At 39.7% G+C, this 14115-nt stretch overlaps 1 protein-coding gene across 1 annotated transcript in view; it reads right to left on the reverse strand.

The window, feature by feature from the left end:
• Positions 1-14115, reverse strand: part of DNAH3 (dynein axonemal heavy chain 3) — a 233517-nt gene that overhangs the window by 21897 nt on the left and 197505 nt on the right. Inside the window, exons 52-53 of the mRNA XM_043456022.1 lie at positions 5948-8089; positions 720-945 (exon numbers count right to left, since the gene is read on the reverse strand). Of these exons, the coding sequence (XP_043311957.1) occupies positions 720-945; positions 5948-8089 (2368 nt within the window). The remainder of the gene's footprint in view (positions 1-719; positions 946-5947; positions 8090-14115) is intronic.

Raw genomic sequence — 14115 nt, forward strand, 5'->3', positions numbered from 1 at the left:
TGTAAAGCTATTCTTAGATTGCAAACTGTACAAATATAGGCAGCAGACTGGATCTGGCCATAGTTTGCTCTCCCCTGGTCCAGAATAAGAAGATCACTGAAAATCTAAGTTAAAAGACTTCAAAGCCTATCTGGTTCATCTCATCATTCTCTAAATGCAAAAATTTAGGCCTAGTCTTGCTGGACTTTAAAGTTCATAGAAAACAAATGGCTGCTTCCAATATTGATTAAAATTCCATGGATCTCCAGAAATAGAAGATAGAGCAAGTAGCTAGACTACAGGTGGGATTTTTTTTTTTTTTTACCAATAAGTTTTAAAACTAATTTGTTGGTATTAAATCTATCTTTTCAGACATATCATATCACCTCCCTACAACAGTTTCTCACAGCATATACCCCAGAATCACAAGATAACTGCTTGGTGTTTCCTTTGCTTTTACAAATGTTGTCCCTTTTGTATGGAATGGCCTTCCTGGAAAATTCCTATTTATCTTTCAACACTCAAGGCCTTCCTCAACTTTTCCTTCCTTTTCCATTCCTGTTTAAACAAATATAGCAGGTACTTCATGGTATCAACATTATTCATATATGGTCTGACTTCTACTAGACTGAGAGCTTCTTAAGGGTTGAACTGTATCTTGTTTGGATTCCCAGTCATTACCATGACATCTGGAGCTCAAGATTGGGTCCCAGAGACACACTGGTGGGACAACCTCTCACCTAAATCCCATGTTGGTGCTCTCAGGAACAATCACCTCCTCACAGATCTTCTCCAGAGCAGGCATCCAGCTTGTGGCCAGATGACAATTCTGTAAGACCACCCAGGTCCCATCTTTGATGGCACTGTTGATCATTTTGGCAGCAATAGGGCCTTGGCCTTGGCCAAGGGAAATGGTCTGTGTTTTGGTACCTCCCATGCCAAGATCATCAGCAAATTTCAGCAGGCCTGAGATCAGGAAGAAAAAGGACTTTTGAAAGAAAACAGGCTACTTAAGACCATATTAACAATAACAACACAGAAGAGGGGGGTTTACATTTCATTTTTAGTGGAGTATAGTTGATTTACAATGCTGTGTTAGCTTCAAGTGTACCACAAAGTGAATCAATTATACAATACATGTATCCACTCTTTTTTAGATTCTTTTCCCATATAGGTCATTACAGAATATTAAAAAGAGTTCCCTGTGGTATACAGTAGGTCCTTGTTAGTTATATATTTTATATATAGTAATGTGTATGTGTCAATCCCAATCTCCCAGTTTACCCCTACCCTCCTTGCTCGCTGGTGACTATATTTGTTTTCTACATCTATGACTCTATTTCTGCTTTGTAAGTAAGTTAATTTAGGAACTGGGCTTTTACAAACTTACTAGGAAAACTGGTATTTGGACAGTGAAATTTCGAGTAGGTCTCTTTCACATCTCTCTTCCTCAGAGGGAGCCAGTGTTATTTTTTTTTTGTGAGTTTTTCTTCTTTGATGATTTTTAAGTGTGTTTCTTTTATGGTCTGTCCCAGAGACAATATTAATCTGCTAGGATTGCCATAACAGGTAACTAAAGATTGGATGACTTAAACAACAGAAATTTATTTTCTTTCTGTTCTGGAGGCTAGAAATAAAAAATCAAAGTGCTGGAAGGCTTGGTTTCCTCTGAGGCTTCTTTTCCTGGCTTGTTTGTGGCCATTTTCTCCTCACATCATCTTCTCGTTGTGTCCTTGCATGGACTTCTCCCTGTCAGTGTATCTGTGTTCTAATCTTCCAGTTATATTGGATTAGGACCTACCCTAATGACCTCACAATTAACTAGTGAAAGACCTTATCTCCAAATACAGTCACATTCTGAGGTATTAGGAATTATGTCTTTAACATAGAGACTTGGGAGGGACAAATTCAGTCCATAATATCCCCATAATCCTGGGGGGTATTAATTCTCTTAATTGTTTAATGTGCTGATTATCCCTTATAGTGATGTGTTTCCTCATGTAGATTATAATTTTTTTTATTGTCAGTTCACAATCAGCAAGTTTGTTATTCTGTGGGAGTCTGACATACCGTGGGTTTAAGGGGTGCCCTCACATAACAATTTTGCATATACAAACACTAGTGTCCCCAGGGTTTCCCCATTCTGGATCAGTTTTACAGGAAATTTCTCAGCTTGAGAATCACATACCACAGGGTACTATAACTCTAAAACCCTCAGCTGCAAGTAGCCTAGGCTTGGTATTTTAATTTCTCACCGAAGAATTGTAGCTTTTTTGTTTTTACCCAGGCTCTAGGCCAGTGACAAGCTTCTGCATTGCTTCCTGAGTCAGTAGCCTAAATTTCGGACTTCTATGGGAAAAAAAATACATGAATTTGGAACAAAAAAAAAAATAAAACTTCTAGAAATGGAAAGCATTGTTACTGAAGATAAAAATTCAACATGGAAGTGTTAGTCTCTCCCATCATGTCTGATTCTTTGTGACCCTATGGATTGTAGCCCATCAGGCTCCTCTGTCCATGGGATTCTCCAGGCAAGAATACTAGAGAGGGTAGCCATTCCCTTCTCCTGGGGATCTTCCTGACCCAGGGATCAAACCTGGGTCTTCCGCATTGCAGGTGTATTCTTTACCATCTGAGCCACCAGGGAAACCTAAAGATCACATGAAGTCCTTCGAGCCATGGGTTCTAGCCTTGGTCTGGGAAGACTGTCACAGAGCAACACTAAGCCTGTGCGTCACAACTACTGAGCCTCATGCACTGCAACTACTGAAGCCCATGTGCAAGAGACTGTGCTCCGCAACAACAGAAGCCTCCTCAATGCACTGCAATGAAGAGTAGCCCCCGCTCGCTACAACTAGAGAAAGCCCATGTGCAGCAATGAAGACCCATTGCAACCAAAAAGAAATACATTTTAAAAATTAGTATTAAAATAAAAGCAGTTTGGATGTAGCCAAAAAGAGAATGAGTGGAAAGTAAGGTCTGCAATCAATGATGTACTCAGTAGTGACAGGAACCCTAGGTTTCCAAATACCATGACCCAATAAAGGAATTGGAGTTCCTTGGAGAAACGTTTGTTCAAGATAAGCCTGAAAGATATATGGTAGTTCTACACAGCAAGAAAGTTATCAAAACCACTGGGGTTATGTGAAAAGCATATAGCCATGGAGGTACTCCTATCCTAATAGGCCAAAGGATGAATAATCTGAACATCTAAAAGAAGGATGACAGGAGTGGAGTAAAACACTACTATATGTGAAACATCCACTATGTTAAAACCCAAGCACTAATAAATGTACCAGAAAACCACCTTCTTATTGCTTTCATTACTCTGAAAGCTGGTAAATAGAGTATGAGCCAAGAACCTTTCCTGCCTGAGTAAATCAAAGAGTTGATAAAGAAAAATTCTTCTTTATGGGAGAATTCCAGCTAATTTATGGGGGAGGAATGATAGAATTAAATTCTCATCATTTTGCATTATTTCCTAATGAAATAATGCATCTGGGTAATGATTTTCTAAGGCCAATAAAACCATTAAGTCATTGGTTCCCAACATTGGCTGCATGTTGAAATTACCTGAAAAGCTTTATAAAACACAATGCCTGGGTCTAACCTACAAAGATTTTAATTTAATTGGTAGAAGGCAAGGCCTGCACATGAAGATTTTCCTTCTTTTTTTTTCGGTTTTTAATTAAGAGTTCTCTTTATTTCATTCTCATTCTTGAAAGATAGATTTTATGTTTGCGTATTTTCCTTTAGCACCATGATGGCATTATTCCACAAACTGCATTGTTGCTATTGAAACACTGGTTGCTAGTCTAACTGCTGTTCTTTATAGGTTATCTTGTTTTTCTCACTGGCTGCTTTTAATATATTTTTATCAAAGCATATAGTTGATTTACAGTGTAGTGTTAGTTTCTGCTATACCGCAAACTGATTCAGTTATATATGCATTCTTTTTTATATTCTTTTCCATTATGGTTTATCCTCGGATACTGAGTATATTTCTCTGTGCTATATAGTAGGACCTTATTATTTATCCATTCTATATATAATAATTTTCATCTACTAACCCCAAACTTCCAAGCTTTCCCTCTCCAACCCCTCCTTGGCAATCACAAGTCTTTTCTCTATGTCTGTGAGTCTGGTTTTGTTTCATAGATAGGTTCATTTGTGCCATATTTTAGATTCTACATATAAGTGATACCATACAGTATTTGTTTTTTCGCGGAGCTTTTCTTAAAGTTCTTTAGGTGATTTCAATGTGCAGCCAAGAGTGAGAGCCACCACATTAGGTGAAAGGCTGATGGGAAATTTTATAAAGGAGGCAGTAGAGGGGTATTGACGTGAATCACACTGACAACTCCTGAACCCAGTGATCAATCTTAATGATAAAGGACAACCAGACGCAGCATCTGTGGATGCCTGGGACATCATCCAAGCTGAATCTGATGAAGCCTCTAGTATAGAGGGACAGGATTCCCTCTATTCCCTCTATAAATGGTGTATAAGCTATATACACCATTAGATTTTACAGGCCTGTTCTCTCCCAACACATCATCACTTTACAGAGCATATTCTACTCTTTCCTCCATTTCTTTTCTCTCCTTTTCCTAGTTTCCCCTCATTTTTCCTATATAAGCCTACCACAGAAACAACACAGGGGAAGAAGCAAGATGCTAGTAAGGGGTCATGAATTGAGCTTTGACAATAACAATAATTTAAGTGTTGGAACCTGGAAAAGTACCAGTTCATTTCAGCTCCTTCTTCTGATTTTCTTTGAAGAGCAGGCTTTCTAACAAGGTCAGAATACACGTCAAATTTCTCAGTTTTCACAGGAGAACTGCCAATCTTGTCACTTACATTTCTGGTATTCTTTTTTCATTCAACAACAGAGAAAACTAAAGCTTTAAGATCCCCTAACAGAATAGAAAACTAATCTATTTCTATCAATAATTCATATCTCTTTACATGCACACACACTTTCTGGAAAATTATGCAAACTACTAGTAGCAGTTGTTTCTGAGAGAGTTAGGAGGAAGATGTACCCTTCACTCTTCTAAACCCCAGTACTATTTACATTCTGGCCTGGATAATCCTTTGTCGTGGGGGCTGTCCTGGGCATTGTAGGCTATTTAGCAGCATCCTTTACTTCTACCTACTAGATGCCAGTAGTACCCCCTCTTTGTGAGAACAAAAATGTCCTCCCACTTTGCCAAATGTCTGTTGAGGTAACAAAATGGTCCTAATGGAACCATAATCCTATGCTTTTTGCATTTTCTTTTTTTTTTTTTTTTTTACTACATGAGGCATTAATTACTCAAAAAATTTAAAGATTCAAAAAAGAGAGAAAAGCATAGCTGAGAGAAACAATGGTCTGAGAAAATGGTCTAAGACAAAGGTGATAAACTAGCAGTCACCAGGCTAAATCTAGCCCTGGCTAGCCCTCTTAAAGTTTTTAAGAAAAAAATTGAATGAGTTATCAAGATTTAAAAATGGGTGATTTCTGGACTTCCCTGGTGGTCCAGTGGTTAAGAGTCTGCCTTGCAGTGCAGGGGACACAAGTTCAATGCCTGGTCAGGGAACGGAGATCCCACATGCCACTGAGTAACTAAGCCAGTACACCATAATGAAAGATCCCACAAGATGCAAGGAAGATGCCATATGCTGCAACTAAGACCTGACGAAGCCAAATAAATAAATATTTTTTTAAAATGGGTGATTTCTACCTTTCTTGTTTCTTTTGAAGAAGCAGATAATCTGGTCATCCTAAGATCACATTATCAAATGGTACAATACAAATGAGCTGCCCTCTTTAGGCCAGAAAAGAAGTCTTATGTTATTCCAGCCCTGCCTTAATCTGTTAACCAGATTGCCCTTCAAAGCCATTTGAGTTTGAGATTCCTGCTCAATAGGGACAAGCTATTGTTATCCATCTATTAATATTCCTCATACAACATTCTACCCTTACCTGCCATTGGGTCTGCACCTGGAGACAACACGAATATCAATGGTGCACAGCAATTGGAATCATTGTAGGACCCCTGGAGATCAAATGTAGGGGCTTCAATGTATACATTTCCCATGTGTTCAGCAATGAACTCCCGAATGGCTGGAATCATTTTGTCAGGCCGCAAACATCGGAGGATCACCATCCTCTCCAAACCTTCAAGAAACTTCCAAGATCCAGGGAATGTTTCCTCATGGGGCCAGGCTGAGTCATAGATGAGCTTCCATTCATTACCATTTTGTTCCAAATGTTCCATAAGGCCTTTCAGGTTTGGCAATGCAGATGCACGGACCACTTCTGCCCATGCCTTCTCAGACAGCCACTCAGAAACTGGGTTTGGGAAAGGGTTGTCCAGGGCAATGCCTCCAGTTAGAAGAAAGTACCAAATTTCCTCATTAATTTGCTTTTTCTCTTTCATGATTCCTATTGTCAAGAGGAGGGAGAAAAGCAGCTTGTCCTTCTCAAACAGAGAGCGGCAGACGTTGTTGTAGATACTGAGGGTAAAATGATCAATGATGTACTCAATTCGTAGCTCCAGTTCCTCGCTCTTCTTGCTATGGGCCAGAGACTGCATGTAGAGGTTTATGAACCATGTCAGGGAGTACTGGTACATGGGTTCAATGTGGGCCAGGTCAGAGATACAAAAGAAGATGGTGGCAGAATGAACAGCCACTGGCTTGTAGCCCATACGGGTCTCATCGATCTGTGTTTCTGTCACTGAAGCAATTTCCTGTTTCTCAGAGATTTCTTCAGACAGCACTTTGGAAGAAGACAAAATTTTGATGGCAGTCTCATCCTCAAGTATATTGCCCTCAGAAAGGGAAAGGACCTCCAATATCTTATCTTCAATTTCCTTTAACTGTTTCTTGTTCTTGGCACTTTCCACAATCAACTTGTTCTTTTTCTCTTCAAGTTCTGGCTTCTCCTTGGCAGCCACAATGCCAAGGAGTTGATCTTGGAGGCCCAAGGGAGTGATCATAAAGTTGAGGAGACAGACTTTCACGGCCACCTCAGGGAGGTAATGTGGGTTCCTCAAACGGGTTGTGATATATAACTTAAAATCTCTGGAGTATTCGATGATGTTTTCACCAAGCCTCATGTACTCAACCCCTTGCTGTTTGAATGTGGACTTGAGCAAGATGGGCTCAATAAAGGCATCCAACTCTTCCCCAACATTTTCTAGTAAGACCGGAGCACCAAACTGCAGAGCGTGTTCTAGCGTCCTCACATAGTTGGTATCCGAGAACTTGATGACTGACAGCTTATTTGCTTTCTCCATATTCTTGATCCACTTATTGGCCTGCCCCTGAGGGTCAATCATTAAAGCCCAGCGTCTGGAATTGGATACAATGATGCCATTGTCAATGGAGAAGGAGTCAATGGGAAGCCCAGCAATCTGCCAGGCACGAATTTTTACAGGATCTCCTAATGTGTTGCTAAGACTGAAGTCAGTGGAGCCAGGGATGACCCTGTCCTTACACTGGGCCAGCCACTGCTTCTGGCACTCAGCCCGATAATCCACAGTAAAGGCCCCCAGGTAAGCCACGGTCCCAGAGGACAACAACACATCCCCCGTCAGATTAGTGTAACGGATACCCAGCTGCCGAGCGGCTTCTGTCCATCTGTCTTTCTCTCCTCCAAGACCACTAATCAGTTTTTCTGCCCTGATCAGCTTTTGGGAACAGATTTCAATGTTTCCCTCCAATGTCTTTTTCTTGGTATTCATCTCCTCAAAGTCGTAGTTCAGGGCCTGAAGGCGGTCTTCCACCAGCTTCAGCTCTGCTCGCTTCTGGTTCAGTTTCTGCATCTGTGTGTCCAGCTTCCCCTCAGCCTCCTTCAGCCGCTCCCGTTTGGGAGCTACCACTTTGGCCACACGGTCATACACCTCCATGGCCCTCACCCACTTGCACAGACCCTCACAAGCAGATGATACATTTTTAATTACAGCAGGCTGGAAATCTGGGTGATCGATAAACCTTTCCCGGATCCGCTTCATGATCACTGGGGGAATGTTGTCTTTGTCATATGTCTTGAGACTTTCCAAGAATTTCAGATCTCCGAGAATCTTTCTCGATACCCCCCAGTAATCTTCTATCATTTTACCTGTTTGAGGAAAGAAGTAGAGATAAAGCTATTTTTTAAAAATTTTTATTGGAGGATAATTACAGTGTTGTGTTGGCTACTGCCATACAACAACATGAATCAATCAGAACTACATATCCCCTCCTTCTTGAGCCTCCCTCCAAGCCTCCCCATCCTACCCCTCTGGGTTGTCACAGAGCCCTGGGATGAGCTCCTTGTGTTATGTAGCAACTTTCTATTAGCTAAGAGATAAGACTACTATTAAGGCATATTGGCAGCCCTGCAGCCACTACTCATATTTAGCAAAACAAAACAAAAAACAAAAAACAAAAAACACCAACAAAAAACCCAAGATCTTACAGAGGAATTTTAGGGAAAGAGAATATACATGTCATTACATGTTTATTCAAGCTCATAGAATGTATAACACCAAGAGTGAACCCTAATGTAATCTACGGACTTTGGATGATAAGATGTGTCCATGTAGGTTCATCAACCATAACAAATATACCATTCTGGTGGGAGATATTAATAATAAGGGAGGCTACGCATGTGTCTGTGACAAAGGTCTGTATATTCAAAGTTATGGTTTTTACAGTTGCCATGTACGGATGTGAGAGCTGGACCATAAAGAAGGCTAAGTGCCAAAGAATTGATGCTTTCAAACCATGGTGTTGAAGAAGACTCTTGACAGTCCTTTGGACGGCAAGGAGCTTAAACTAGTCAATCCTAAAGGAAATCAACCCTGAATATGAAAGACTGATGCTGAAGTTGAAGCTCCAATACTTTGGTCACCTGATGTGAAGAGCCTACTCATTGGAACAGACCCCAATGCTGGGAAAGATTGAAGGGAGGAGGAGAAGGGGATGGCAGAGGACAAGATGGTTGGAAGGCATCACCGGCTCAATGGACTGAGTTTGAGCAAGTTCTGGGAGATGGTGATGGACAGGGAAGCCTGGTAAGCGAAGTCCATAGGGTCTTAAAGAGTTGGACATGGTTGAGTGACTGAACAACATGCATGTGTGGGAGCAGGGGGTATATGAGAAATTTCTGTATCTTCAACTCAATTTTTCTGTGAACTTAAAACCACTCTGAAAAAAGAAAAAGATCTCAAATCCCAAACTGCTTGCCATCTTTGCCTCATCTTTGGCTTGCTCCCTGGTCTTTAATTAAAAGAAGCTTCCTTCAAATTCCTGATGATCCCAAGTGCTTCCCTAACATAAGCTCTTCACCTAGGTTGTAAATGGCATCTAGCTGGCTACTGAACAAACTTCAGGCTTACTTTAAAAGACACCTCTCTATGGAATGGGTGAATTTAACTCAGATGACCATTATATCTACTACTGTGGGCAAGAATCCCTTAGAAGAAATGGAGTAGCCATCATAGTCAACAGAAGAGTCTGAAATGCAGTACTTGGATGAAATCTCAAAAACGACAGAATGATCTCTGTTCGTTTCCAAGGCAAACCATTCAATATAACAGTAATCCAAGTCTATGCCCCGACCAGTAACACTGAAGAAACTGAAGTTGAATGGTTCTATGAAGACCTACAAGACCTTTTAGAACTAACACCCAAAAAAGATGTGCTTTTCATTATAGGGGACTGGAATGCAAAAGTAGGAGGTCAAGAAACACCTGGAGTAATAGGCAAATTTGGCCTTGGAGTACAGAATGAAGCAGGGCAAAGGCTAATAGAATTTGCCAAGAGAATGCACTGGTCATAGCAAACACCCTCTTCCAACAACACAAGAGACGACTCTACACATGGACAACACCAGATGGTCAACACCAAAATCAGATTGATTATATTCTTTGTAGCCAAAGATGGAGAAGCTGTATACAGTCAGCAAAAACAAGACTGGGAGCTGACTGTGGCTCAGATCATGAACTCCTTATTGCCAAATTCAGACGGAAATTGAAGAAAGTGGGGAAAACCACTAGACCATTCAGGTATGACCTAAATCAAATCCCTTATGATTATATAATGGAAGTGAGAAATAGATTTAAGGGACTAGATCTGATAGAGTGCCTGATGAACTATGGACGGAGGTTTATGACGTTGTACAGGAGACAGGATCAAGACCATCCCCAAGAAATAGAAATGGAAAAAGCAAAATGGCTTTCTGAGGAGGCCTTACAAATAAAAGAAGAGAAGTGAAAAGCAAAGGAGAAAAGGAAAGATATACCCATTTGAAGCAGAGTTCCAAAGAATAGCCAGGAGAGATAAGAAAGCCTTCCTCAGTGGTCAGTGCAAAGAAATAGAGGAAAACAACAGAATGGGAAAGACTAGAGATCTCTTGAAGAAAATTAGAGATACCAAGGGAACATTTCATGCAAAGATGGGCTCAATAAAGGACAGAAATGGTATGGACCTAACAGAAGCAGAAGATATTAAGAAGAGGTGGCAAGAATACAGAGAAGAACTGTACAAAAAAGATCTTCATGCCCCAGATAATCATGATGATGTAATCACTCACCTAGAGCCAGACATCCTGGAATGTGAAGTCAAGTGGGCCTTAGGAAGCATCACTACAAACAAAGCTAGTGGAGGTGATGGAATTCCAGTTGAACTATTTCAAATCCTAAAAGATGATGCTGTGAAAGTGCTGCACTCAATATGTCAGCAAATTTGGAAAACTCAGCTGTGGCTGCAGGACTGGAAAAGGTCAGTTTTCATTACAATCCCAAAGAAAGGCAATGCCAAAGAATGCTCAAACTACCACACAATAGCACTCATCTCATACACTAGTAAAGTAATGCTCAAAATTCTCCAAGTCAGGCTTCAGCAATATGTGAACTGTGAACTTCCAGATGTTCAAGCTGGATTTACAAAAGGCAGAGGAACCAGAGATGAAGTTGCCCACATCTGCTGGATCATTGAAAAAGCAAGAGAGTTCCAGAAAAACATCTATTTCTCTTTATTAACTATGCCAACGCCTTGGACTGTGTGGATCAGAATAAACTGTGGAAAATTCTGAAAGAGATGGGAATACCAGACCATCTGACCTGCCTCTTGAGAAACCTGTATGCAGATCAGGAAGCAAGTTAGAACTGGACATGGAACAACAGACTGGTTCCAAACAGGAAAAGGAGTACATCAAGGCTGTATATTGTCACCCTGCTTATTTAACTTATACGCAGAGTACATCATGAGAAACGCTGGGCTGGATGAAGCACTAGCTGGAATCAAGATTTCTGGGAGAAATATCAATAACCTCAGGTATGCAGATGACACCACCCTCAGGACAGAAAGCAAAGAAGAACTAAAGGGCCTCTTGATGAAAGTGAAAGAGGAGAGTGAAAAAGTTGGCTTAAAGCTCAACATTCAGAAAACTAAGATCATGGCATCCATGACTCATTTGAAAAGACTGTGATGCTGGGAAAGATTGAGGGCAGGAAGAGAAGTGGTTGACAGAGGATGAGATGGTTGGGTGGCATCACTGACTCAATGGACATGAGTTTGGGTACATTCTGGGAGTTGGTGATGGACGGGGAGGCCTGGTGTGCTGTGGTTCATGGGGTCATAAAGAGTCGGACACGACTGAGTGACTGAACTGAACTATGGAGGATTTTCTTTCATCTCAGAGGCTAGAATATCCATAAATGCTTTATATATTGCCAGAAATGGCAATTTGTGATTTTTTTTTTTGGTTTAGTTTTAGCTGTGTGCTTCTCCCTCAAAGTTGTAACCTTCTGGGGGAGGGCACAAGATTGCAGAGTAGTATGATACTGAGCTTACTTCCCCCCATGAACATATGAAAAATACATCTACATGTGGAGCAAATTTCTTTGAAAACCAACTGGAGACTGGCAGGAAGACTCTTTGACAATCAAGGCTGTAAACAAAGATCCACATGGAGTTGTGTAGGAAGGGAGGAGAAGCAATCAGGTTGGGACATGTGCCCCTAGGAGGTGATACAGAGGTATCATAATTGTAATGGCAAAAACTTAAAGATAGAATTCTAAAAGCAGCAAAAGAAAGACAGAGTCACATACAAGGGAACTCCCATAAGGGTATCAGGTGATTTTTCTGCTGCAATTTTGCAAGCCAGAAGGCAGTGAAATTACATATTTAAAGTCCTGAAAGGAAAAACCCTACAACCTAGGATATTCTACTAGCAATACTATCATTCATAATTGAAGGAGAGATAAAAACTTCTCAGACAAGCAAAACCTAAGATTTCATCAATACTAGCCAAATCTAAAAGAAGTGTTAAAGAGTCTTCTCTAAGTGGAAAGAAAAGGCTATAACAAGAAGTAAGAATTTATAAGAAAGGGAAAATCCCACTAGTAAAGGCAGGAGGAGAAGGGGCAACAGAGGATGAGATGCCTGGATGGCATCACTGACTCGATGGGCATGAGTTTGAGTAAACTCCAGGAGTTGGTGATGGACAGGGAGGCCTGGTGTGCTGCGATTCATGGGATCACAAAGAGTCGGACACTACTGAGTGACTGAACTGAACTGAAAGGCAAATATATAGTAAAGGCTGTGGATCAATCACTTAAATAAGCTAGTATGAGGATTAAAAGGCAAAAATTGTTTAATCAACTATAACTACCATAAACAGTTAAGGGATAAGCATGAAGATGTACAATAGGACATCAAAAGTACAAAACATGGAGGAGGGGAGTGAAAATATAAATATTTTAGAATGTGTTTGAATTTACATGACTATCAGATTTAAACAAGTAGATACACTTTATAGGTCAACACATACTACCCCCATGGTAACCACAAATCAAAAATCTATGATAGATACAACAATAAATAGAAAGGAACAGGGTATAAGGATAAAAGAAAATGATCAAACCATAAGGGAAGAGGCTAAAAGAATAAAATAACTGAGAAAAACTACAAGCACAACCAGAAAAGAAGTAACAAAATGTCAATAAGTTTATGCTTATCAATAATCATTTTAAATATCAATGGACTAAATTCTCCAATAAAAAGACATAGAATGACTGATTGGATTAAAAAAAAAAAAACAAAACCCCAAGACTGCTCCTAATCAGAGATTCTTCATAGAGCTAAAGACACACAGACTGAAAATGAGAGGATGATAAAGGTATTTCACAAAATGAAAATGAAAAGAAATGAGCAACACTCATATCAGATAAAATAGACTTTAAAACAAAGTCTATAGCAAAAGAAAAACAAGACCATTGTATAATGATAAAGGGATCCATACAAGAAGAAAATATAACATCTGTTAACATATATGCACCTAATATAGGAGCATACAAATATAGAAAGCAAATATTAACAGACATAGGGGAGAAATTGACATTAATACACTAATAGGAGGGGACTTCAGTAACACTTTACTTACATAATTAGATCATCCAGAGAGAAAATCAATAAAGAAACAGAGGTCTTAAATGACACATTAGACCAATTGGACTTAACAATATCTAGAAGAAATTCTAACCCAAACCAGAAGAATACACATTCCTTTCAAGTGCTCATGGAATGTTTTCCAGGATAGATCACACACTAGGCAACAAAACAAGTCTTGACAAATTTAAGAAGCTAGAAATTATATCAAACTTTTTTTTTTTTCCTGATCACAACAATATGAAACTAGAAAAATGATTACAGGAGAAAAATAGTAAAAGCACAAAAACATACTACTAAAAGTGGATCAGTGAAGAAATCAAAGAAGAAATCAGAAAATACTTTGAGACAAGTGAAAAGAAAAATACAACTTTCCAAAATCTATGGGACAAAACAAAAGCAGCTCCAAGAGGGAAGTTTATAGTGATATAGGCATACCTCAAGAAACAAGAAAAGTCTCAGATAAACAACCTAACCTGCCAACTAAAGGAATCAGAAAAAGAACAAAGCCCAAAGTTAGCAGAGGGAAGGAAACAATAAAGATCAAAGAAAGAGAAATAAAATAAAGATAAAAATAGAAAAGATCAAAGAAAAAAGTCCTAGCCACAGCAATCAGGCAAGGAAAAGAAACAAAAGGCATCCAAATTAGCAGGGGAAAAGGAAAACTGTCACTATTTCCAGATGACACATATTATATATAGAAAACCCTAA

The sequence above is a fragment of the Cervus canadensis genome, chromosome 32 (assembly GCF_019320065.1).
Source record: "Cervus canadensis isolate Bull #8, Minnesota chromosome 32, ASM1932006v1, whole genome shotgun sequence".
NCBI lineage: Eukaryota > Metazoa > Chordata > Mammalia > Artiodactyla > Cervidae > Cervus > Cervus canadensis.